The 26,533-nt window shown below is 39.9% G+C and overlaps 1 protein-coding gene across 1 annotated transcript in view; it reads right to left on the reverse strand.

The window, feature by feature from the left end:
* plcl5 (phospholipase C like 5) overlaps positions 1-26,533 on the reverse strand; it is a 214,647-nt gene that overhangs the window by 93,461 nt on the left and 94,653 nt on the right. Inside the window, exons 14-20 of the mRNA XM_066641663.1 lie at positions 24,627-24,833; positions 20,843-20,937; positions 19,447-19,589; positions 17,580-17,735; positions 16,037-16,088; positions 15,018-15,122; positions 14,323-14,432 (exon numbers count right to left, since the gene is read on the reverse strand). Of these exons, the coding sequence (XP_066497760.1) occupies positions 14,323-14,432; positions 15,018-15,122; positions 16,037-16,088; positions 17,580-17,735; positions 19,447-19,589; positions 20,843-20,937; positions 24,627-24,833 (868 nt within the window). The remainder of the gene's footprint in view (positions 1-14,322; positions 14,433-15,017; positions 15,123-16,036; positions 16,089-17,579; positions 17,736-19,446; positions 19,590-20,842; positions 20,938-24,626; positions 24,834-26,533) is intronic.

The following is a 26,533-nucleotide window of genomic DNA, read 5'->3' on the forward strand; positions in this document are numbered from 1 at the left end:
AAGCAAAATTCCCTTATAATCAGACTTTAGGGAGAGAATTACATGCGTAATGCTCTCACTGGTGGTTGCTTTTATGGAAAAAGAACAAACTGAATCTTCAATCATTCACTCGCCCATAGAAACACATACACAGATGCACATAAAAACACACCAGAAGGTGTCATTTCACACTGAAATAGACAGACAGACAGATGGGAAGACAAGCAGAGAGGCTGCCACAGACTAGGCTTGGCTGCCAGTTTGGATAGAGATAGAAAGAGAGGAACATTATACTGTCCATTTCTACCCTACAGAGCGGCCAAATCACATTACACTGTGGTGGTATGAGAAGAGTCATGTGCTCGTCTGCATGAGTAGCTATTACAGCATGAATCATCACTGCCAGACTGCTGCAATCAAACACTGAGCAGGGTCATTATATGGCCAGACAAGAGCAATAGAATACGAACCAGGCTCATTAACAACAGACCACAGCAATCATACAGGGGCCTTAATGACAGTCAGACAGAACTAATCAATCTCACAAAAGTGTCACCAATTTGGGACCAGGGCAATCTCAGCACAGAGAAGAGTCATTAATAACTGACCAGAGTAATCAAACCAAAAATCATTTTTGTGTGTGAAGGTGAATCAGGGCACCATGAAACTCACCAATTCACCATGCCCAGCCTCGACAAGCAGGTTATTAAACGCTCCAGTGCATTTTCCATTCACAAATTTCTGAAAGAAGCTTGTTCTAAAGAACCAACATGGATCTCCACACCCTGTTTCAACTGACGCTCCATACACTACATTCTTTCACAGTTTTTCTGATGGTTTCTACACTCCTACCCTACATCTACATATCACTACATAAAGGTTATATTTAGGTATGTAGTAACTGATGTGCCCAAATCTTTTTATGTATCACAATTTCCTATTGCTAAATCCAAAGAAGCTAATTGATGAAACTCCATGTTCTAGATCAGTGACAAAACAGATAAACCACATCATATATGTTTACCTCCAGCCCAGCACTGGTTAATTAAATTGGACAAAGTCCCTGGAGGCTATTAGAGAAATGTATGCAACAAGCCATTGCAGCGAATTATCAAGCTCAAGCAAATGATTCAAGGCTAGGTCTTTGGGATTTCTCTACTGTGAAGACTCTATGACACAAGCAGCAAGTACAGCACACAAGGGCTTGATTTGAGACACAGCAAGTGAGTCCCTTCAAGCAGCTCCCAAGAGACTATAAGCTTGGCGTCCCACCTGCTCCCACACCAAGAGATTAGCGCAGTACTCCGTGCCAGGCTCAGCTAGGCTACACACCTGCCCCCTCACAGCCGCTAATGAAGGCTGTGAGCTGAATCTTCCTGCTACAGATAATGCACCAGTGGGCTGCTTTTCAAGTTGCACAAAAAGCACCCTCAAAACCCACAGACAATGAACTTTAATAAACATTTTAAAAGTATGACCTTGAATGTGATCCTTGCCTGACTGCTTACTCTGAAGCTTGTGATAAAAACATTTGCCATATTTTCACCTAAGCAAACTGGCAGTGGCATGGGTGTATCCTCTGTGTCAGTAACAGCTGTCTGTACTGCATCAACATGTAGAAGAATGAGGATTTAGATGATTTTTTTCTTAGCCCAAATGTCGTCGACCAGCAAGGATATGCCTAAAGTGTGCTGCTTTAGTGTTGCACTGGAGCTAACATGCTAAGCGCAGATTAAAAAAGGAATTAAAGCTAATATCCCAGCAATTAACCTTGTGCAATCTGTTTTAGGAATTTTCAGGTTGTGAAGTTGTCAAACAGTCTTGCCTAGAATATATTATGAAACAATATTTGAAACAAATGAGGGCTGATGATTCAAGATGGCTGCCGTTACCGTTTTTAACCTTGCAATTTACAACCCCAAGTTGAAAGGTTGAGCAAAATGTAAATAAAAACAGAATACAATGATGTGCAAATAATTTAAACCCAGAGTTTAATTGACACTAAAGACAATATTTCAAATTATTCAACCATTTTGAATTTGATAGCAGCAACATGTTTCAGAAAAGTTGTGATAGGGAACAAAAGACTGATAAAGTTTTGAATTCTACCCAAAAAAAATATAAATTAGGTTAATTGGCTATATGTCAGCGACATGACTGCGTTTAAAAAAAGCTTCTCAGAGAGGGGAAGTTATTCGGAAGTAAAGATGGGAAGTGGGCTCTGTGAAAGACTGCATCAGCCAACATTAAAATATTTCAAGAATAATGAATAATGTTTCTCAACATAAAATAGGAAATAACATCGGGATTTCATAATGTATAACACATAATATCATTCAAGGTTTCAGAGAGTCCAGAAAAATCTATATATGCAAAGAGTAAACCTGTATGCTGGTATTCCAAGTTGAGAGAAAAATCGCAGCAAAAGCATTCGTTTTTGTTAGCTACATTAGCCTCGTAGCTCCAGTTCCAAAAAGAGACAAAACTTCAAACACTAAAGATGTCTTGAATCAACCATATTTGGAGCCAGGAGTAAATTGTTTAATTTCACAGGTTAGTTGGCCTTCTTCAAAATGAATTCAGTAATCATCTTCAATGAATCACTGTTAGCATGCTAATCATAAACATGCCAGAAACGGCCATTTGAAAAACACAGCAGCTCCTCAGTCTAATGGAAGGTTCTGGTAAGTGAGGGTAGATGTTCTCCAGGTGTTACAGGCTGCCAATATTTTGGCAAGTCACTGCAGAATAAGTGTCGAGTGTGCCCTACAGCATTTTGAAATTCATGACAGAGCATTGCAAGGCCTGGTTCTGACAGCACAGACTCTTAAGTCTTACTGAGCCATCAGCGTGATTGATGACGAGATGATTCTGGAACAACAAACCCATAATTCCCTCAGTATGGTCGAGCGATGCCGTCAGCAAGTCACCAGAAAATCTGTTCCTGAGAAACTGCTATTTTTTTTTAAAGCCATTGCTTTGCTGTAGCACGTTGCTTCACAATAAAGCCTTTCTTTTATAATTAGGCTAAAGAATGCTGTAGCTTAATGCTTTCCTTTTTTCCCCCCTGAACCAGGCCACTGGCCACAAAGTGACCTCAGAAGGCCTAGAAGACCACACCCCCATCTGATCATGAGTCGACTCTGATTGGATAAAAGTTCTCTCTGTGAATGACTGATATATTGAATTGGTGGGGCTGCCTTGAGGAAAGAGGGAGACAAAGGATGATAAAAAAAAGAGCAAGGACAAGACAGACAGAGAGACAAGAATACGAATAGGGGAGGAAGAGTAGAATAATGATATAAGAAGTTAGAGACCCTGGCCAGACCTTTGATTTAGAAGCAGGAGAAAAAGAAGTGAGGAAGATAGAGAACCTGGGTAGATGATTTCTAGGAGACTTACTGTGTCCTTCAGCCCTCCCTCCCTCATTTGTTCCCATAAGCTCAGGTTTAATTGGAGTGATTAAATTACAGTGTACATCTGCAGGTGTTCTACTTACACCGGCTGCTATACGGCTCGAGTGAAGGCAGTGCAGTTATTACCTTAATTCCTCCATTATCTCTGTATTTAGTTAGATTATGTATTGCAAGGATTTCTGCAGGATTCCCTCAGTAATATAAGTGCAAATTCTGCAATTCCCATAGTTTACTGCAAGATAATAAACAACTACCGCGTAGCAGCTTTTGTGAGTTTTAAACTGTATGTTGTTTTTTTACTTAATATTCTGTAACATTAATGTTAGGATCTGGAGCTCCTACCAACCTATAAAATGTGTGAAAAACAAAAAATCCGCCTGTTTTTCATGATCTGTTTGAAGTCATGGGATAAAATTAGTCATTCTGACTGTGTGCTGGGTAAATAGCAGATATGTAGATAGCAGGCTCCTCCTCAAATGACTCTCTCCAATCACCTCAGGTATGTGAGAGCACAAACACAGCACAATGATTGCACAGAAATAAGAGTACTGATTAAACATCATGAAGGGAGAAAGAAGAGAACGAAGCAAAAATCACAAAAATCCAGCTTTTCAGATGCTCGTGCTGTTTGAACTAAAGTGGTATTTTGACCAAAGCAAGGACCCAGGGAAAGTTGTGGAAAAATTTGACGTCCCCTTAAAAAAATACAGATATCTGGAGTGTCCAGCTCTGTAACATATTACTTTAAAACTGAGATGACATTTACAAGTTCTTTAAAGCTGGTCCAACCTAGCAGCAGTCTCCACTAAAACACATTTGTAGGTTGTTGTTTTTTTTTTTAATGTACCCCATATAAACAGGATGGGCGACACCTTGATGTTGACATTTGGAAAAGGACATGTACCAATACTTCAGCGTTGATCAGCTCACCCTTAACAAATACATGCCCACGTCTTTGTCACCGTCCCCATCGTCACCCCCACCCCACCCTTTCCCCTGCAGTGTAACTGCCGACTGGAAGCAGACAGTGGTGCTTTTAAGAGCAGAACTATATCTGAATTATTTCTGACCACATGCATTATTCACAGAGTGGGGGGATCCAGTTATATGCATCCAAGAGTAAAACTTACATATGCATGACTACTTAGACTCACTCAAACACTCAAATTACCCAAGCAGAGAGAGAGAGAGAGAGAGAGAGAGAGAGAGAGAGAAGCATTTGAAGTCGGACTGTTTAGGGCGTCTTTTACTATAAGTCATGCGTTAATTTCAAAGACGTCCTTGAAGATAACATCCTGCAAGAGAAGGTGACACAAACACTGGCGCTCCACCCCTAGCTCATACATCCGCACCCACAGCGAGGGTAATGAAATGCAGCAGTGATGGATTCCCCTTGTCTGTTCATCCTAGTGAAATGTGCAGAGTGTAGATGTAAGTCTGTGAACACTGAGGTACATCTATTTACAGATAAACTACAGACATCTCAAATCTGTGGGATCTTTTTTTTCCAGTATTGAAACACTTTCACAATCATTACTATGTGAGTGAAGGAAGTATAAATCAGATTAATACCGCAGAGAGCGTTACAGGGGATGGGTGTGATTTCCTGTAAAAAACATCTGTTCTTACTGCTGTTTTTACAAAAGGAGGAATTGAAACCTAATGCAATTTCAAAGCTCTCGAACTGCTGAATGTGGCTGTAGTTCTGTGTTTGGGTGGCATGCCTCTGGGCGGGTGGGTGGGGGGGTTATTGGGGGTGTTTTAAAGTATTTTTAAAGTAAGAGGAAATATGAAGCAGTATGTTAAAGCATGAGGACTAAACTACATCAAGTGATTTACTGCACTGATTTACACTGTGTAGTCTTTCTTGATCAGGGTTTGGTGACATCTACTGGTCACAAGCAAATGGCATCAGGAAGGTTTCAAATGGACCTCTTTCATTTTGAGAAGATGATTGAATTCAGTGGTAAGGGTCTCACAGGAATTAATTATTAACTAGTTTCCAGGGGCCTCTGATGGTCAAGGTCCATCTACATTTATGCTATGGTTAAATAATAAAACTCTCAGTTTGGAATGAATATAATACAAAAATGTTAAAGGAATAATAGGTACACTCCACTGGAGTAATTCATATTTACTGCACTGTACTGAAATCAGGTTCTTACTTACTCTTCTCCAAACGTTACATGGTGCAGTTTCTGCAGTGCTGAACCCAGAGTAGCAACAGAGTTTTCCTATTACAACTCATAGTATTACAATGTACAATGAAAGCCGTAATTTTAAGATAAAAATATCACCAAGTGTCACCAAAAATATCATCAAGCAGGTAGTGTCACAGTCACACAGCTCCAGGGATCTGGAGGGGTTTAAGTCCTATAAATAAAACAATAAAACAGTAACATATTTACCATTTTGTAATGTTGTCATTCATTTTCACAGCAGATAAAATGTGTTTAGAAATTGAAAATGCAGAGTTCTGAAGTGTTTTAGGTGAAGCTTTGTCCCATTCTTCTGAAATTTAATTCATCCGAGAACTTACATTTACGTTTCGGCATAGCTGCTCGAGATGAGGGTAGGTACGAGCTTTGCCTGACGTAAACAAGGACTACTGACGTGCAGACTGACCAATTAAATGTTTACAGAGAATGTCATCGACCAATAACGATAGCTCTACAGTCAGACCGTCCAATCAAAAGATTCTAGGCTGCTTCACCGCGCCCCCTTCTCACTCAAGCGAACCAATCGGAGTAGAGGAGGGCGGGACTAGTTTGTGAATGAAACGCTTCTCGAGGTTCTATGTAAGCTCTAGAAAAACAAAATCCCGGACGTTTGTGAAATTCCGCCAGGACCTTTTTTTAAGTCTAAAAAAGAGGACATGTCCGGGTAAAAGAGGACGTCTGGTCACCCTAGAATCTCTTCTTCCACAGCCATGTCTTTGTTATTCATGCAGAAAGCTGTTTTACACTGAAACATGAAACATTCACTATTTCACTGGAAAATAAAAACTCATCCTGAGAGGAGCAAATTGTTGGATGTAGATTTAAGCATTAATGGTGAAGCCACACGTGTAAGTTACCTGTGACACAATCTCATACCATAACATACCCTGACATTTGGAACTGTTCATAGTAAGAGTCTGGATGGTCTTCTTCGTGTTTGGTCTGGAGCACACGACACTCCTCGACAATTAATATAAGGCTTCCTTTTGGCAGAGTAAAATTTGAACTGGCATTCATGGATGTAAACAAACTGTGGGGCTAGATAAAGGTTTGCCAAAGTAATCCTGAGCCCATGGGCGTAAAACAAATTCTAAATGAATTGAAATGTTTGGCAATGTGGTGATCCTCAACCCATACAAGGGCTCATTTTCACTCCTAAATCACTAGGCCTTTCTTGGCTGCCTTCTTTGTACTAGAGTAGTCCCCTGTTCCAAATCACAATTTAATTCATTTGATTATTTTCACCTCAGTTTTATCTTTTCTGTTAGCTATGTACAAGAAATTATAATAATATCCCTTAACCTCTTCAAGAAAACCTTATAAATAGCCATAAATATGTCAAATATTTACAGCCCCTTGCCTCCAAGCTGACCAAGGCCCAAACATTTGTGCTGTAACATTAATTATAACTAGTGAAAGTTTATGCTATTCTGCAGATTCTTATTCTTATGCCTAAATTTGCCATCTTTTGTTCAGAATTTATAGTTTCACATTAAGTCAACCCAGTGTTTATTATATGAAGCTTATTTGATCATTTCTCATCCGAGCTTTCCCTTCTACCTTAAATAATCTAACATATAACTTAATTTTCCACCATTCAAGATACAGTTTAAGAATTTTAAATGGGAAAATACACATATTGGTCCTGGTAATAGATGAATTTAGGGAACATTCCACCAAAATAGGTCCCTTTCATCAAAATATTTCAGGTTTAACTTGTTTAAACTGTGTTTTGCAGTGTTTACTAAAGGCATCTGATATTTTATTGCTGACAAAGCCCACATGATTCAGATGAATTGGGTCAAGTCATTGGTCTTGGAGCTTTGAGGATATGGCAGGGTGAATATTCAGTATACAGAGCTAGCCAGTGGACTTGTTTAAGTGAGCAGTCCTCCATCGTGCAGTTCTGAATCTTCCAGGATCAAAGAAGATGGATGCAGAGCAGGATTTGGGTCAGTGCCTTTTCAGTTAAATCCATGCAGGAAATGAATCTGCAGTGGTCTTACTGGGGGTGGGGGGCTGGTGGACATGGGTGTCAGAAGGTCAGTGGGTTCGTTTATTAGGTTTACATGAAAAGTAAGATCTGCAGGAAACCCCAGATTTACATTTGAATATCTAAAATGGCTACAACTCTTACAGTTAATTTTCTGCTTTGAATGACAAGTACATCTTAAATTCAGTTGTTTCTCAGCTAAATTCAGATTTATATGTTGTGTACTTTGCCCAAATACATCATGAAATGGCAGCTGTTTTTAATTGTGGGACATGGTTTTATCTATGTTTACTGATAAGCGGGTGTCACAGAAAACATGTCGGTTTGAGAGGTGAGTATGTGATGATTTAAAAAGGCAGAGTGCTAAAAGGCTACGTAGCATTAGCTCCAGGGCAAAACAAAAGAAGCTAACTTCAGTTTAGAGGAACGGGGAAATGGAGGGCGTCGACTTTGGACTAAATTCCTCCCTTAAACCAGACTCTAGATGGGGAAATACTGCTGCATGGAGAGTATTAGTCCATATGTGTATTTGTTAATTATAATTTTGCACAAATATTAGTCAGTAATAAGTTAATATTAATTTTAACTTTTGTTAAAAGTTTGTCAGGCAAGAAAAGCTAACCCCAAACCCTGAGAGAGAAGAGGAATGGGATAGACGTAGAACAAGAAAGAGAAAGAGGAAGAAAGAAATGAATGAAACAAAGGAGACGGAAGAAAAAGGTCAAACTGGTAAACAGCAGCTTATTAAGCCGCAGTTGAAATTGCATGATATTTATGATATTTAGAACATGTGGAGCTTGTTCCACAAGCTTTTCAGGTTCATCTTCTTAAGTTCAGGTTTATATTAACTCAGCAGCGTAGCAGTAAAGGACATCACCCTGGACCGCGCCTAGTCCATCTATGTTCTTTATTGTATGTCATTCATTATTGTCTGGGGTCAAATAGGTTGAGTCTATTTTTGCAATAATAACAGCCCAAATAAACTCAGTATGCTTACACGCTTTGTCCAGCAGAGGGCCACAGAAACCTACTGTTGACTCTCAGCAACTTCACAAAATCTGTTCTCTTTTCTTTGCTTTTTCTGTAAAGGGCCAAGCCAACGAGTGAACTGTCTGTTCTTGAAATTGTGGTGTTCGAAGCAAAAAAAAAAACAGGCAAGTGTGAGAATATCATTGACTTCGACAAGAGCCAGACTGTGGTGTTCATTTTGTTTTGATCAAATCCTTGCAAAACAATAGGTTTTGTGGGGTGTTCCCAGCACGTAGTGGTTACCCAGTAAACATTCAACGTTGAAATAACGTAATGACTGCCGTCTAATCAACGTTCTCTCAAAGGTTGAAAATGAAAGTTGAAAAGACGTCCAAACACAGACATTGAAAAGACGACTATTAGACGTATTTTGGACGTCCATTGACGTTATTAATTGGTCACCACTTAACTAACTTATTAAGATGGAATTTTGACGTCCATTGACGTTTAAAATATGTCCTTGACGGACAGACTACTTTATACCTACTTTGAACGTCCAGGGAAGTTCCTTCTTTACTGGGTAGGTAGGTAAGTAGGTAAAGAATAGTTGTCAAAGCAAAGACAGAGTCATAACTCATAGCGATGAATGTAGGGTGTGATACGATAAAAATATGTTAAAACACATGGTGCATATGGGCCAACATAGCAGTCAAGGGTGCCAATACACTATATTAGGCACAGGGTTTTAATATTATAGCTGACCACTGTATACCTAGACTATATATATATATATATGTTTTTACAAAAGAAGTCTGGGCAGAAAATGACTAAGCGTGTCATTTACTACATGAACTGTAGAGTGTTATGAATGGAACCCTAATGTTGAGATCACACACACAAATCTAACATTAAAAAGTAAATGTAGTTGTGTCATGTTATGGGCCCTTTCAGTGTCCTGTGACTACGTTGTCTAGTGGTGTGGCTTTGCTGGGCTTGTGGGCTGAGCTTTCACTGTCTGGTGGTTATTGCTGCGCAAGTCAAGTTCTGAGTGTAGGTAGATCATTTCTCACTAATGCTCACTCTGCTGTGGATAATGTGATTAATTGCTTCCTAAACAGACCTGACGCAGTTATCTGCTGTAGAGTTTTATGGGTTTATAAACTGCAGCTTGTGTGGGAACGAACGTTTCACAGGGCAATATTTTACTCCAAAGAATTTACATCCCTACTTCAATAATGAAATTCATAGAGCACATATAGGCTTGGCAGAGTGTTTGGGCCTCAGTAAGTTCATCTGGAGTAGTTTATTCAGCAGGTTAGCGGTCTGGGTAGTTTTCACAGCAGGTTAGTGTCCAGGAGCTGAGGCTGATCCAGTGTGTGGCAGCTGTGAATGGGTGGAGTTCACTACTCTGATGAAGGAACAAGTTACTTGTTGAGGAACTAATTTGGCGGAAAGTGTTGGCAACTTTTAAACACATTTGACACCATCTTCACGGCTCCGTTCTTTATTCCGTACTTTATTTATTACCAAAACTGTTGTATAAAAGCAACAGAACACTGGAGGTAGCGCATTATCGTGTAATAACAGCATGGATGAGCTGGACTACAGCACTCACCATCAGCTCTTGTTTGCTGTATTTCACACTCCCTCTCATGTTCTGTTGCTTCAGTAGATTATACATCATAGTTGATAGCATTTAAGAATTATGAGATATTAATTTATGTTTATAAGGCAGTAATAAGCTATGACAAGTTAAACGATGAGATATTAAGTCAATTTTGGGATGCCAAGTCACATATTTCATCTGTATCACTTCTATAAGCTTCTATAGGCCTAGGTCAAATACATTTGCAGTAAGAAGAGAACAGTCATGTGAGTTTCACACAAGTCATGATTCAGTTAAAATTATTTATAAAACTTTATTTTCAATTCAAATGCTCTTGTATTTGAACATAAGTCCAAGCACTAAAACCAAACCAAAAAACACTGGGACAAAAAACACAAGACGAGATTAAACATACATACACACACCCACACACACACACACGCGCACACACACACAGACACACCCACACACTTATACATTGCCACCTACAGTGTGAAAGACAGACTACTGAGTCTGGGGAGAAAAAAAAGAAAAACAATAAAAAAAGACATAGAAAAAAATCGTACACTTTTCATGTGATCTTCACTATCCTCCGTTTCAAAGGAGAAAGTGGGAAGGGGAAAAAGGGAAATGAAAACAAAGTACACTGAGAAGAATGGAACTCTTTTGTTGTTTAGTAATGTCTGCGGGAATCACATGAAGCACAGTGGCGTCCACACTTTTATGGCTTTTTCATTCATGCAACAGCTTGGCTGTGGGTTAAAGCTAGAGGCGGGCGATACGGACAAAAACAACATTTTCATGATTATTTCAAATTTTGGATGATTCTTTCTGGATCACAAACACCACTCCAATGTTCCACTGCCCCACAGCTAAACAGGTTCGAGGCAGCATTTTACATCGAGCAAGGTGACATTAATCTGGCACGTCTTCCCTTCTGTGGATTATACCATTTATTTGTGCACTTTAAAATGGCTGTTTTCACTCACTGTAAGGTGTGTACACAAGTATTTAGACAGATAGTGTAGTTTCTCATTAATTTGAATGGGGTTTCAGAAGGAATTCTACAAAACGTGTTCAGCAGCTGCTAGAAGAGGCGACTCTAGGTGGAGCAAGTAAATGTTAATTCGTCTCTTTTTGTTTTTATGTAAAACATGTATTAACTTAGTAGTCAACAAAGATGTTTTTTGTCTTTGGCCATATCACCCACCTCTAGTTAAAGCGAGACTGCTGTATTAGTAGCGAAAGCTCTCAGAGGCTGAACTATCAGTATTTTGTACCCCTTTCTTTGTGTAATTGCTACAGTTTGGCTGTTCCGAGCATTAGGTCAGCATGCAGAGGCTTACTTTACAGAGGCCTGAAGTGTTTACCTAGCATTCACAGTTACACACAGCCTAGAGGGAGCTTCCACAGTAATAAAATAGAATTATGTTAAGGAAAAATAAATTCATATTCTATACATACTGAATATAGACGTTCTATTTCCCACTTGGTTCCTGTGGCCTGAAAGATACATCCACTGTGTTTTTGTTTCATTTGAACTGTCCTGAGCGTGCGTGTGTGTGTGTGTGTGTGTGTGTGTGTAAAAAGAGCAACAGAGAGGAGTGAGGTAGAGTCAGAGTGAGAAAGAGCGAAAGAGAGAGAGAGAGCGAGAGAGAGAGAGAGAGTCAGAATGAGTGGGGGAGGTCTAATAATGTGTGTACACATCTAGCCATTCTAAAGCAATAAGATGGGAACTGGACACAGTAGGCAGCATTAGAGCAGCAAACGTCACCATGACAACAGGTGCTCCAGTTTCGCACATGCTCAGTGTGCCATGTGAGGCCTTCACCTGTTGCTCTGTAAGGCCAGCATAGTGTAGCATCAGCCACAGGGCAACCATTCCAATCCACTCAAATGCAGGCATCTGATATTCCACATCCAGACATTATGCAAGATTATTACCAGATTATTCCACATATTTCCAGACATCATATGCAGTGAAATAACTGGCAGGTCACTGACTTCCTTCAAGCATAGTTTCTTCCAAATGTCACACAATACAATGATTGAATATAAGAAAAAAAAAAGCCTTACAGCAATTTCACTCTTAAAAGTGAAGGTGCTACAAAGGGTTCATAAAGAAACCCATGTAAATGTATTTGCAAAAATGATTCTTTATGGAACCAAGTGTTTTTTTCTATGGCATCGCTCAAAGAACCTTTTGTAGCATCTTTATTTTTAAAAGTATACATGATGTAACTCCTCACATTGAGAGCCCACTGCTCATCTACATCATTAATCAACATTAAATCTACCCTTAATTAAATCTAGCCTTAACTCCTACTCAAACCACAGCTTCATCTGATTTCGTCAACAGTTGGAGCATTCATTTTCAGTCAGAACTGCCATTAACTGCAAGGCCATTCATTTTCAGCACAAACAGAAGAAATAAAAAAAAAACAGAAACAGAAAACATCTGTATTAAAGTTGAGAAAGATGTGCAGGGATGTTTGTTCACATCTCACGTTCAGGTTTAGACACTGGTTGCATGTCCAAGAGGTCTTGCGCTGTTTATAGTAGTTCCTCTTTTGTACATCTACTCTGTGGACTCTCCTATGTCTTCACATCTTACATTAAATGCTCAGAGAAATAAATAACATGTATAAGAGGGAAGTTCACCTTCTTTCACATTTGAGTTTTTTTAAACAGGAGTAGGGGGAGTTCTGGACCTCAGGTTGTTTTATATTAATGACATAAAATATTGTTTATAACTAATTAAAGCCACCCACCCTCACTCCCACTGACTCCATTCAACTGCAAAATCCATATTACACACACACACACACACACACACACACACACACACACACACACACACACACACCCCTGGGCCGATGCAGATACAAATGTTCCTCGTAATGACTTCATCGACATTACTGTTCATTAACAGTTGTTGGAGGAGGCTGAAGTGTCTAGTTGCTTTAAGGAACCTGAAGGTGAATATTCCGTTAGTGTAAATAGAGTCATACATTCACATGATTAAAACAACTAATTTCTATAATTGCCTGTGGTGTCTATAAATCATGGTACGACTCAAAATTGACAAAAGGTGAACTTCTAATTAATGGCTGTTTTGACTGGAAATGAAAAGCATGTGTGGTCTCTGAGTTTTGCTCGTTATTTCTCTTATTTGCGATGCTTATTACTTCCAAAGCTTTAGAACTTTAAAACTGTGATTCTGATGCAGTACAACACATCTCCCAGTGTAAATACAAACATCACACCCTTCTACAGCTGGGGAAACAGAGCGAGGGAGACTGCAGTGTGTGTGTGTGTGTGTGTGTGTGTATAAACTATAAACCCTCAGACATTGAGAAAATCTGTTAAGGGACCTGTGTAGCTGAACTGACTCTCAATAGCTCTGCTGCAACCGAAATGCGCTTTAGTGTATAGAGACATACATTACAATTGCCATGGTAACAGTGATCTTCCCCTCACAAGGATGCATTTTTGTTCCAGAGTGCATTGGATTCGAATGCATGAACTTTCTATGTAGAATATCATCTTTACACAATACAAAATAAAAACCCCAATGTCAAAAAACACAAAGGAAAATAAAACTGAACATAAAACACCTTGTATCAGTACTGTATCAATGTATACAGTTCTACTTTGGGCTTTTTATCCATGGCTCATGGCTTCACCTCAGAAAAATGTCAAATAAAAACACAACAAAGAAATGAGAACACATGCGTGCTACCAGTTTTTCTTTTTTTATCACAATACTGTTTGGTGTTTTTTTTTTGTTTTGTTTTTGTTTTGTTTTTGTTTTTTTTCAATAAAACATATTTTTCTCATTTAGACATGAGCTGAAAACTGAGAAAGTGATAACTTTGGGCACATGGAGAGAAAAAAAACTGGACATGTGGAGAATGAGAAAAAAAAAAGAAGAAAACAAAACAGAATAAAAGAATAAAACTACGAGCAACACATCCATCACTGAACTGTTTCACATTAGGGATGAAAAGAACAGGAAAGAGTAAGAAAATGTTAGGAGCGATGAAGAGGAAGAAGACGAGAGTTAGGGCAGTAGAGATGAATGGAATAAACCATCATTGAGGGCAAGAGGTCAGAGGTCGAAAGGTCAGGTCTGCTGACCACTCCACTGGCCCTCCATCGGCCGGCGGAGCAGCTCCTCCACATGCCTCGCTACATCCATGGTATCGTCTAGATCAAAATCACCATCATTATCCAGCATACTGTCCCCACTGAGAGAGAGAGGGAGAGAGAGAGAGAGAGAGAGGGAGAGAGAGAGAGAGTTTCTATGAAACAAGCACAGAAATCCATTTAAAAATGTATGTCCTAAAATTTGTGTCAGTATCACAGTTCCTTTAGCAAGCGGTGTCATGTAAACTACACACACACAGTTCGGGAGGTTAGGAGCTATGAACGAGAAAGGAGAACTGGAACAAAGATCACTCTTATTAAACAAAGGCACACCATCTAATTAATGCAAAGCACTGAATATAAGATCATTTTAGTAAATGTGAGTGAGTGAGTGTTGTGCTTTAGTAAGTGAATGAGTGAGTTGGTGAGTGATTCAGTGAATAAGTGAGAGAGTGGGTCAATTAAACAGTGTACAAACCAGGCGCAGCTGTGTAACTTGTGTAACTTTCTGAAGATTTAAATATGATACAGAGTCTTCCAAGGATTTCTTAACTATGTGTTTAATAGGAATGTTTTGAAATGTTCATTTTTAAATTGTAAAATAAGCCTTAATTAAGGGATTTCAGTTGTTATGGAAACACACACACACACACACACACACATAAAAATGTGTATTTACGACTCACATGGCTGGGTAAATGCCATAGTTTGACGGGTGACTGACAGCTGGTGATGCTGCATGATCCATGTAGGTGGGGTTCGCTGCAGGGTCAGGATTAGGCGTTGCAAACCTGAACACACACACACACGAGTACACACACACATCAGTGCATTTTTTTGTCTACCGCAGAGCCAAAAATTAAAACAGGTAAGTGTTATGGTTTTAAAAAATAAGTGTACAATCCACATAAAAACAGACTCTGATAGAACAGAAGAGTATAGATTAACTAAAGATAACGCCTGTAACAACAACATGAATAAAATTCATTAAAAAAAGTGAAACTAATAAGAAAAATCTATTTTGACACGAAATATGAGTGTTAATAGCCAAGTAAAGACAGTAAAATACATGGTAGCCTAGGTATTAGAACTACAGTTACAGGCTTTTGGGTGGGACCCAGCATGTCAATGCTTTTGTCCCCACTAGAACATTTGTCATACATATAAAGTGTCTCATTAGCCACGCTGTAATTGGTCTGACCTTATCCTCCACACTATAAGCCACCTCCATCTCCACAGAGAGCATACACACCCAATCGCAAGCAGCTAATCAAGCTAACTGTGTTAATGTCTCTCATGTATGCTACAGAGAAGTCTCTCAGTGGCGGATAACTCCTGCAGAGTTTGACCAGAATGGCCGTCTTGCTAACAAGCTAACAACCCTCCCCTCCGCCAGAGTGCTAACAGGGCTAACTCAGCTAATGGCAATAACGTGGCTTAGTGTATTCTATTGGTGAGAATAAGATTACAGAGTATGAGGTCTCCATGGTGACGGCTAACTTCCCGCTAAGCCAGACTGGAGGATCGAGCGCTGATATGCTAACGTGCAATTAGGCTAACTGTGTGAAGATGATGGGCTGGCACTCAGAACATCAAAGACACAAGGACTTGTAGACTTTTACTGAACAATCAACATTCAGGAGCCGAGAGGGACAGAGACAGAAAGCTGGACGTCTGAGCTAGAAAATAATGAACAGATACTCACTCTGGCACCACTTGTTTGATCTGTGGTTTGACGTAGCCATCCACGGCTTTCGCTGCAGAACAGAAAGACCAGCCATAAAGACAATTATTAAGCACCTACAAATGTCACAGTGCTCAGTGTGTTCTTCTGTACAGTGTTTTCATGGAGCTCTCCATAAAACTACCATACGTTCCTCCGCAGTTCTCAAACAGATCTGATAGCACATTATCCAGCTCTTCTTCTGAAATTAACATATTAACAGCGAGTCTGTTCCTGTTGTAGAACAGATGTCTGTGAAATGCTGTTACTGTGAGGCTTTGATTGCATTCAGCCACAAAAGCATTCAGCAAACGCATCCCAAAGGTACTGGTGGATAGATAGAGCTCCATCACTCCAGAGAACACACTTCCACTGACCCACGGCCAGATGCTGGGTGTTTTACAACCCTTTTTCTCATTCTTGGCACTGGGTGTGGTAATTATAGCCTTTTTTTTAGGGAAGGCTACAAATATTTGGAAAAATGTATCCAAAATGTTAATGTCCAAGCACTAATTATACATTATCAATTCTATACATTATCAATCAAATAATTCATGAATCTAAGAGGACACTTAGACAAGCCATTTTCGTAGCCTGAATTGTCATCTATATTCTGAAAAGGTATGGGAAGAAAAGCATGTTCTACGCTATAATTCAGTTTACCTTTAAAGCATTAAAAGTGTTGGGTATACTCCAGTTACCGAAACCATGTCCCCTGGGGATCAATAAAGTATCTATCTATCTATAATATAACATCAACAAATTCAAAAAATTCTGCATGTTCTCAGCGAGAAGAAGGTATTCCTCTGTTCGTCTAACCTTTAGTGAATACAAACCTGACCTGAAGCAGTTTGATCATAACAATAATGGCTCTCTGTGAATGTGCTGTGTGTAATATTACCGTTGCATTAATATTAATGCAATGGTGCCATTGAACTACAAATAGAAGTATATTTAAATAATTTTATCTTCCTCTCACTGCCTTATTTGAGATTCTATATGTCACTTCCTATGAATCCTGCATTCTTAAGGCATATATTACTCCTTATAAAGCAATAACTTACTTGTATGAAATTTTTATAAAACAATACTGAATGACATCAGGTTTCATTAAGGCATAAGAATGTGTTCATAAGAATACTGTAGACCAGAGTCTTATACAACATTCCTAGCAACAATTATTATAATGCATTATGAAATATATGATGAATATGAAGAGCTGCCAAAACTCTTGTAGCGCTGCTGTGTCTGATCCACTCCTACCAGCACAGCACAACGTCACCACCAGGTCAGTGTCACTGCAAATCATGCCTGCTCTGTGTTGATCTTGACCAGTTATAGGGGCTTAGGCCTGGCATTACAGGGTATTGTGTGTGCCATACTGTGAATATTGTGTGAATAAGCTAATAAAGTGTGTATTAATATTAATAAACCACACTTTTCACACTGTGTTTTAAAGGAGAATGGTAGATACAACCACAAACACACACTGCTCTGGTATCTTTGATAAGAAGCATAGTCTTACAGAGCGGAGGGGTGTAGTACTTGGAGAACACCTCGTCTTTGGGCCGATCAGGGTATAGGAACAGCAGATGGTTCAGGTCACTGATGCGGTCAGCAAGAGAGCGGATGGAGAAGTCTTTGGTTGTGTAGGGCATGAGGTTCCACACCATCCTTTCACCTGTATAAACACACAAACACACAGGAGGTCACACAATCAGCCAAATACATAAAGAATATGCAGTATTAATATTATATATACATGATATTGTGTAGTCATTTAGGAGGCCCTTAAAACTGAAAAAGTAGAAAAACATAGTAATAACACATGATATTACATAACCTTCCCCGTGTCCGCGTGGGTTTCCTCCGGGTGCTCCGGTTTCCTCCCACGGTCCAAAAAACACACGTTGGTAGGTGGATTGGCAACTCAGTGTCTGTAGGTGTGAATGTGTGTGTGTTGCCCTGTGAAGGACTGGCGCCCCCTCCAGTGTGTGTTCCTGCCTTGCGCCCAATGATTCCAGGTAGGCTCTGGACCCACCACGACACTGAACTGGATAAGGGTTACAGATAATGAATGAATGAATGAATGAATGAATGAATGTTGCTCCTGAGTGGAGCAGCTGTCTAAGTGTTGGACCTATGGAGAGATCGCATATTTAATCCCTGGTGATTCCTCTACCATCCGAGGCCTGGTCTCCAGAAGAGCACAACTGGCCTCCCTCTCTCTCTGATTGGCCATGATGTCCCTCCTGCTCCCCTATCCCAAGGAACTATGCTGTGTCTGAAAGTTAGTGCTCTCTTACAAGTGTATGGTCCAGTGATGATATGTGAGCAGCAGACTGAAAAAGAGCAATTGATGTTTTACACATTTCAGAGGAAGCCCATGCAATCCCACTTTGGTATCATCATGCGATTGAGGGAGACCCAACTGAACAAATGGAACTGAAAAATATGGGAAACCTTTAAACTAGATTAGGTTTTAACCAAGGGCTCAATGTGGCATTGATGCGAAGCACAAAATATGTTTCTATGAAATATGTTTGTATGAAGTATGTATGTAGATATATGAATGAGTGAGTGAATTACAAGCCAGTTCCATGAGCTGCATCACCTCTAAAAGTGTGTAAAGGTGTGATTCTTTTAACTGTTCCCTGCAGTGTTCTTAAGAATTCATCTTAAAAATGATCACTGATGCAGGTGAATATTGAAATGACTTTATCACACCATGATCCATTAACCTGAATGACCCTGTGTTAGAGAATGGACTGTACCACAGCGTCCGAATAATGAGGCCAAGCTGTTTTCCACCTGTTATGCAAAGAGTGGGAATATGGCAATCCAAAGAGAATGTGATTAGCTGTTGAATTCAGGGAGAGGGGTGGTGCTGTGTGAGTGCATAGGTTAGTTGTGTTGACTGAGGTTTCAAAGCTGCGATATCAAGCCCAATTGGAGTTCAGAAAAAACGTCTCTGGTTTCCTTGGAAACGCTGGGCTTGGCTTTGCTTCACGTGAACTCAGGGTCAGACGCTTAGTGACTTTTTAGTCAGTGTCAGGCTCTGAATGGACTCATTTTACTGAATGTTTAATATAAATCTGAATGTGGCCAGATGAGCATCTGTTTCTTAAAATTGGACAACAGTAAATTTAATAATACCAATAATAAATATAATGAACATATAGTGTACAATACATTTCAAACCCAAGAGCAGCTGCAACTGAGTAAATAGAAGTGAGTGTAAGCATTGTCCTTCTTATTAAGAGGTGGCGTTTTTGAGCTCTAGTGATGCCCCAGCCATTTGTGGCTACTCCGTCACTCAGACTGATACTAATGGGGCAGTTAGTGCTCTCCTGTAAGCGTGTTAAACAGACAGGATTCTCCTGTGTGAATACCTGTTTTGTTGGGGTTTTCTGCCACCCATGCGATTGTGATGCCCCCTATCTCTGAGTCACTGAATCGCAAGAGGAACGTCCCGTTAGGTTTGGACATCAGCATGTCCTGAGCCTGCTGCTTATTCACAAAGCCCAGGATCGCCCTGAAACACACACACACACACAATCAATACAATACTGATATATATACTGTATATCATTGTCAGGAGACAATTTTGTCCTTAATTTATTTATTATCTGTAACCCTTATCCAGTTCAGGGTCGCGGTGGGTCCGGAGCCTACTCGGAATCAGTGGGCACAAGGCGGGAATACACCCTGGAAGGGGGGGGGGGCAGTCCTTCACAGGGCGTTTTATCAGCGTAATTTCATTTTTAATAAAAGCTTATACTGTGTAAAGGTTTCAGAATATAAACTAAAACTGAAGTCTTTTTATCTATATAACAATCATTTATTACTTATTAGTAATCCATCAGTGCCAGGTACATGCAATGGAACTAAAAGCTCTGTAAATTACTGTATATTATGCACTCAAATAAATTACATTTTCAGCTTAGTACTAAAAAAGCGCAGGTAACATGAACGCTATGGTACAATAAGGTATTAAACTGATGGTTAATGCAGTAACAGGTGTTTTAGTTGATATAAGCTGTAATTACCCAGTGCCAGGATGATCTTAAGTATGGCGTCACCAGTTCATTAGCATTATTCTAACAGTTCTAACAGTGTGTGGCCGTGATCTCAGAGACAGTGTAGCAGCGAGATTAGAGAGCAAGTTGCTCAATAAAGGGTTAATGTTAACGGCCTGAACCCTGCCATCTCTTATGTAAGCCCCAGGCCAATCATTATTGCAGCATAAACAGAATTTAGTGTTCCCAGTAGCTCGTATTCTCCAAAGCTCCAGAGGGTGCCCAGAACCAAAGCAAATACGGAAGTCACCTTTATCTCACTTCATACGCTCCTTCATTCACTCATTCAGTCATTCATTCATTCGCTGTCAGGCAGTGAGTCTTTCAAAACCTTCCTTCATCAATCATCTACAGCCATGTGAAGTACGCTGAAGCTTTACTGGGATCGAATAGAAATGAAGTGGAATTAAATCATTCATAAACATGGAAATTAAAAGCACTTTTGCAGGAGGTGGATAAAATTCGCTTATATTTTTATAGTGATTTTGAGACGTTTCTATTTTTACGCCTAGGGTTCACAATAAAACGCAGCTGACATTTTGAAAATAAAATGTTGCTGTCAGAACAAAAGCTTCTATCACCAATTGGGACAGCCTTCGGTTTTATGAAATAATTAAAGAAAAAACATGTTTTCCACTGTGTTCATGGGTTGTTATGATTTATAAGGCCCTGTTTAAATTGTTTTAGATGAAGATGTGAAGCTCCTTACCCATCGTTCCAGTGAGGTTTCAGATGCTTTTTAGTGAGCTCCATGACGCCATCAAACCACTGCCAGAACGTGAAGTTCCTGCCTGGCAGACTCTCCTGGGAACAAACACATTTATACATTTATTAGAGCTTTATTAATGCTTAATATCTCCTAATGCTCTCTGAGCCTGAACACAGTCTGCACGTGTTACAGTCCATGTGATTGTACATGTGTGTGTGTGTGTGCGCGTATGTTTATGACCATGTAGTTTTTCCTGGAGACCTCTGTGTTTTTCCTTTGTTCAATATTTTTATTCATCCCTGAAGCCCACCCCATGCCTGAGGAAATATCTCGCTATAAATGTGCTGCTGAGGAGAGGAGTTCACGTTCCTGTACTTCTTCGGTTCTGCAATGTCCAATGTGACCAATCACAGACGTCGTAGTCTGCGTTGACGCGACGTGTAGTTACATTTCTGGAGAGGTGCGTTGCCTACGCCATAGGGTTGACGCAGAAGTATAAATTGGGCTTATGTGACACCTGAACTTATTTTAAACATGGCCGCCCTCATGTTGGGCACCCACTCTATAGAGCATAAATATCCATTTATTCAGGGATGGCCAAGTACAGTGATTCTTATATTAGTTACACTGTATAGTTAAAAGTGACAGTAATAAACATTGTTTGCTACATTTATTAGTAAAAATCATTGACTGGTTTAGTTTGAATTTACATTTAAAGAATATAATAATATTATATAATAGAATTTAGTTAGAATAATATTATATAATACAGAATTGTTTGTGTGTGTGTGTGTGCATGGGGTATGACTCTTGGTTACTTCATGGTTACATGCCCCCCCTCTCTGATGCTCACTTGCTTTTAATCAGTGATCTGGGGGAGAAGTCACAGCATGAGAAAAAAAGAGAACATTACGTTCTCCCCCTCTCTCTCTCTCTCTCTCTCTCCCTCTCTCTCTCTCCCTCTCTCTCTCTCTCTCTCTCTCTCTCTCTCAGAACATAGTGTCCAGTCAATGTACTGACAATGTAACAAGTGTCCAAACGTACTGATAGCATCTATAAATACACACATATAGCTCAGACACTCCATATACAGAACATGTCGAACTCAGTGGCTCTACATCTGCATATGCGCTGAACATCTAGAACATTAACTAAACACTAGTTAATGTCTTTACCTTAAAATTACAGCTTCAAAAGCATTGTTTACTGAGCTGTAACAGGAGATCAGAGCTTCTTTTGTTGCTACTCCAGGCTCAACACTGGAGAAAGTGCACTATGTAACTTCTGAAGGAGGGTAGGAAACCACCCCACTCCCTCTTCCTGCCGCCTTTGATTTCAGGACAGTCCACAACTGTAGGGTGAGTCCAGGAAAAGTGTACTTTTTATGATATCTGGATTTGCAATATTATATTATCACTATCAAACATAGTATTAATAACATGAACTTCTCCCAATGGGCAATTTGGATGTCCCCACTGGAGGAATTCTACAAGTATTTGTCCTGAGCAGTGTGTGTGTGTGTGTGTGTGTATTGTGTACTGGACTAGTACGAGTCAATTTCAAAGGCGAAGACTGCCTCAGGACTGCTTCTCTAAACCTGCAGCATCAAAGCTCCCTCACCTGCTAATCATAAACCACTTTGATGGAAGGCACACTGCTGACCAGCCTGACCGACATGCTGCAGGCTCGCTGAGTTGGAAAAATGGCCAATATAGGAATGCTAATATCAAAGTGTGAATGTAGTTTAGGTTTAAGCCATCTCTGAAAGGGCCAGCAGGGAAGTGGAAGTGCATTCTTGTTGTGTAATAGGACCCAGGTCACAGCCTCAACTTGTTTATTCTGCATGTGTTTTTCATTCTGGGTTTAACAGCAGTCATTATATGCTACGTTTCCACATCTGTGTATGTTGCCCCTTGTGGGTGCGTGACAGTGAATGCGTGAGTGAGTGAACGAGTGCATTAAGAGCCCTGATGAAGCTCTGGCGTATAAGAACCTAAGGTCACCATCTTCACTGCCAAATGTTGGGCCACGGAGCAGTGAATTTCACTCGCTGCAGCAAAGGACTTCTTTCCAATAGGTTTTTGGATGCAATGGAGTGGATTTCATGATCCACAACTAATCTTCCAACATCAGTACCACTCAACAGCTGAATGCAAATCCACACAGAATGGTTTCAACATCTAGTCTACAACCTTCTCAGAAAAGTAGGGGCTGTTACTGCAGCAAAGGGCTGGGATCCACTCATTAATTCCCTTGAATTCAGCAGATGCACTGGACGAGAGAAGGTGTTTATTCATTTTTGGCCAGTGACAGAAAGAAAAGTTGTGGTGTGGAACTATGCTCAAGGCAAAGTGAGAAACACAACATTATTAGTCAAACACACCCAGCCTAGAGCTCAGGAGTTTCAACTGTTTTGGAAAAGTGAAATCCTTTCGTGTTCCTTTAACCGAGTAAATTATACTGAGAGAGCATTACGTATTATAATATCATGGGGTGGGTTTTTACAGAGGACAGGGCTAAGCGTGCCTAAGCGTCTGTCCCATTTTGATCTCTGATATTAGACTTTATTAGTGGAAGACCGCACTGTGATGGTCTGGCAGCTGCTTAATTTTAAATCCTTTGTTTCTAAATGTTGCGCTTTATGGAAAATGCTAACTGACTCAAAACTAAGTGGGCAGAACTCAATTATCCAGAGTGTCTTAATCTGTGAATCACATACACTCAGACCACCAGGGAGATTTCACTGCAGTGTGTGTAGTTTTTAAGCCTTTATTGAGGAATGCATCATCTCTACAGGGAGAAGTAATCGAACAGTTTCCTAACCTCATTCATTAATCCTAATTCAATTCTGCACATCTCTGAAGATGCTAAAGGTGTACTGCAGCCTCCTCATTGATGATGAATCTGTTTTCTATGTAGCTGCAATAACATTTTTGATTCATGATTCCTTTTTAGCCCGAGTACGATGGGGACTTTGCAGCTTTAAATAAACATTTGTAAAAGTTGAGTTCCTTATTTTTTTTTTTTTTATTTACTTATGAAAGCCCCCAACTGAAGAAGCAAACCATACACACAACTGTTATATATTTGGGTCGGCCTCAAATTAAGTTTGTGGTTTGTTAAATATGTTGCACTTGTGGAACTTTGAAACTTTTTGCAATAAATCTGACTTGGCAGTGGTTACTTGACTCGACTCTACTCCAGCACCATAGCCCCCTAAATGTAGCCAGTGACATCACAAAACACTGTCACTAACAGGAACAGCAAGGTTAAGCATTTTATACTTATTGTGTATTTGTATGTAGTTGTTTTTCAGACTGAACATGGCTTTGTGCATCAGTCCAGACAGATCAGAATGTTTTTGTTTTTTTTGTTTCTTGTTGCACCTTCCACCTCTCACTAGATTCTTTCATTGGCTACTACTTACTTTGTGCTGGATGTCTGCATTTTCTCATGACTGACAAGTCTCTCTGGCCAATCAGAGCTCTGCAATGTCTACATGTCATTCTTAGTCCCTACTCGGCTCACTTTGAGTTAGTAGGTACTAAAAAAGTACATCTTTCCAGGTACCAGGTAGCAAAGCTCCCTAATGGAGTGTAGGTACCATGTGATGGTATATATTCTATATATAACGTGTCAGGAGAGTTAATGAACTGGCTGAATGTTTCAGCTATTTTAGTTTACTGCAGTAAATATGTAGATTTTTTAAAAACCAAAAACAATAAATAAATGTTTGTGGGGCATGTTCACTCCATGCGATGTTTGGTGGATCCTGGACTCTCACCCTGTTAAACTGTGACCAGGTCATTGTCATGCTGCGGTAGTCCTCAGGGTTGGAGCTGGAGCTGCTGAAAGCCTTCTGAGCAAGGAACACCAGGTTCTCCTCAGATAGTCCTCTATTTGACTGCACCTCCGCCCTGTATTTCATATTCAGAGCCTCGCACAGCTGTGGCCACAACACCTTGTCTGGCACGATGAATGGTACCCGGCCCTGAGACAGAACACAGATAATCAATATTAGGAAGTTCAGAACATGCTCTGTGGGGAACAACATATATCTGGTTCAGAAGCTTAGAAATATGCAGTGGACGGTTAAACTTTAACAGAGTTATTCAGACCACATTGAGGATATGACTGGATCCCACCTCTGACATAGAGACATTTGGAATAATCTTAATGTTTCCAGGAAGCAGACTGCAGCACAGAGCTCAGGCAAATACACTATGGATACGTTCACAGAGCAGGTAAAATGGCCCAAATTTGATTTTGTGATCCAATTAGATTTTTTGTTTGTTTTGTTTTGTTCTGCTCTGCTGTTCACATAAATGTGTCGATGTAATGTGACTCATATCTGACATCAGTCGACATCAGGTCCAGTCCATCTCAAGACAAGTTACTTTTTAGGTGTTTTTAAAGGATAAAAATGGTCCTCTTAGTTAAACCTCCTCCTTTCCGTTTGAGTGAATTCGAGCAACTTGGTGAAGTCTTTTGCAGATTCACTTTTGAAGAGTGAATCTTAAGTGTGAATCATTGTCAGAGTTAAGTGCTGATGTGAATGAACAGAGCGCATCCTGTGTCTGTAGAAAGGTGTAGAAAGGGACAAGCTAAGACAGTGAATCACCAATTTGCCATTATAAGCTGTGACGGTTATAAAGTGCCAGGGCTGAGACAGCCACACTTCTTGTCCTTACAGATGATGATTGGACTGGTTTGACATTTATATATAGTAAAAATATAGATACCTGCAGTCGAGGTTTGCTCTTGCCGGTCATTTCATTTACAATTATTTATTTATTTGTTTAATTCATTCATTTTCTCTAACCACTTTCTCCTGTTTTCTGTAGGTCTGGAGCCCACCTTGAATTACTTGGCGCAAGGTAGGGACACACACCAGACAGGTTTCCTGTGCATCACAGGGCATCAAACACACCCAAACACACACCCAAACACACACACACACACACACACACACACACACACACACACACACACACACACACACACACACACACATCAATGGAGAATCTTTAATAGAATCTATAAATCAGCATGTGTATTTATATATTCTTTCTGACTATGGGATGACATCAGACACCAGTAACACATTATTCAACACTAATATCTTAATAACCACCTTAAATACCATAGCAACAGCCCTGTAACAGATCACTAAGTACTTATATCTTAATTACCACCTTAAATACCATAGCAACAGCCCTGTAACACATCACTAAGTACTTATATCTTAATTACCACCTTAAATACCATGGCAACAGCTTAGTAACACATCATTCAGCACTTTCACCTAGAGGAAACCAACACTGACACAAGGAGAACACCACAAACTCCTCACAGACAGTGATGAGGAACAAGTAGAATCCCAGAGACTGATGGTCTGGATTCTACATTTCCTGGAGACGGAGGAGCAGGATTTATGTGAGTGCATGCAGACCGGTGGTCCCCCATCACGCATTTTTTTTTTTTTTTTTTTACCCCATTGTTTTGCCTGACCTTAAAATACCTGCTGTTCTACAGATTACGTGAAAATGTTGTGATCAACTGACAGGGGGCAGCCATTGCCTAAAGCTTAGAAGTGGGCTTAAGATTGAAAGTTAATTTGAGGAGCTTAAGCAAAGCACCCTACCCCTCACTTCTCTCCAGGCTCTTACTGTGTGTGTGTGTGTGTGTGTG

Source organism: Hoplias malabaricus, chromosome 13, assembly GCF_029633855.1.
Source record: "Hoplias malabaricus isolate fHopMal1 chromosome 13, fHopMal1.hap1, whole genome shotgun sequence".
In the NCBI taxonomy this organism is placed as follows: Eukaryota; Metazoa; Chordata; class Actinopteri; order Characiformes; family Erythrinidae; genus Hoplias; species Hoplias malabaricus.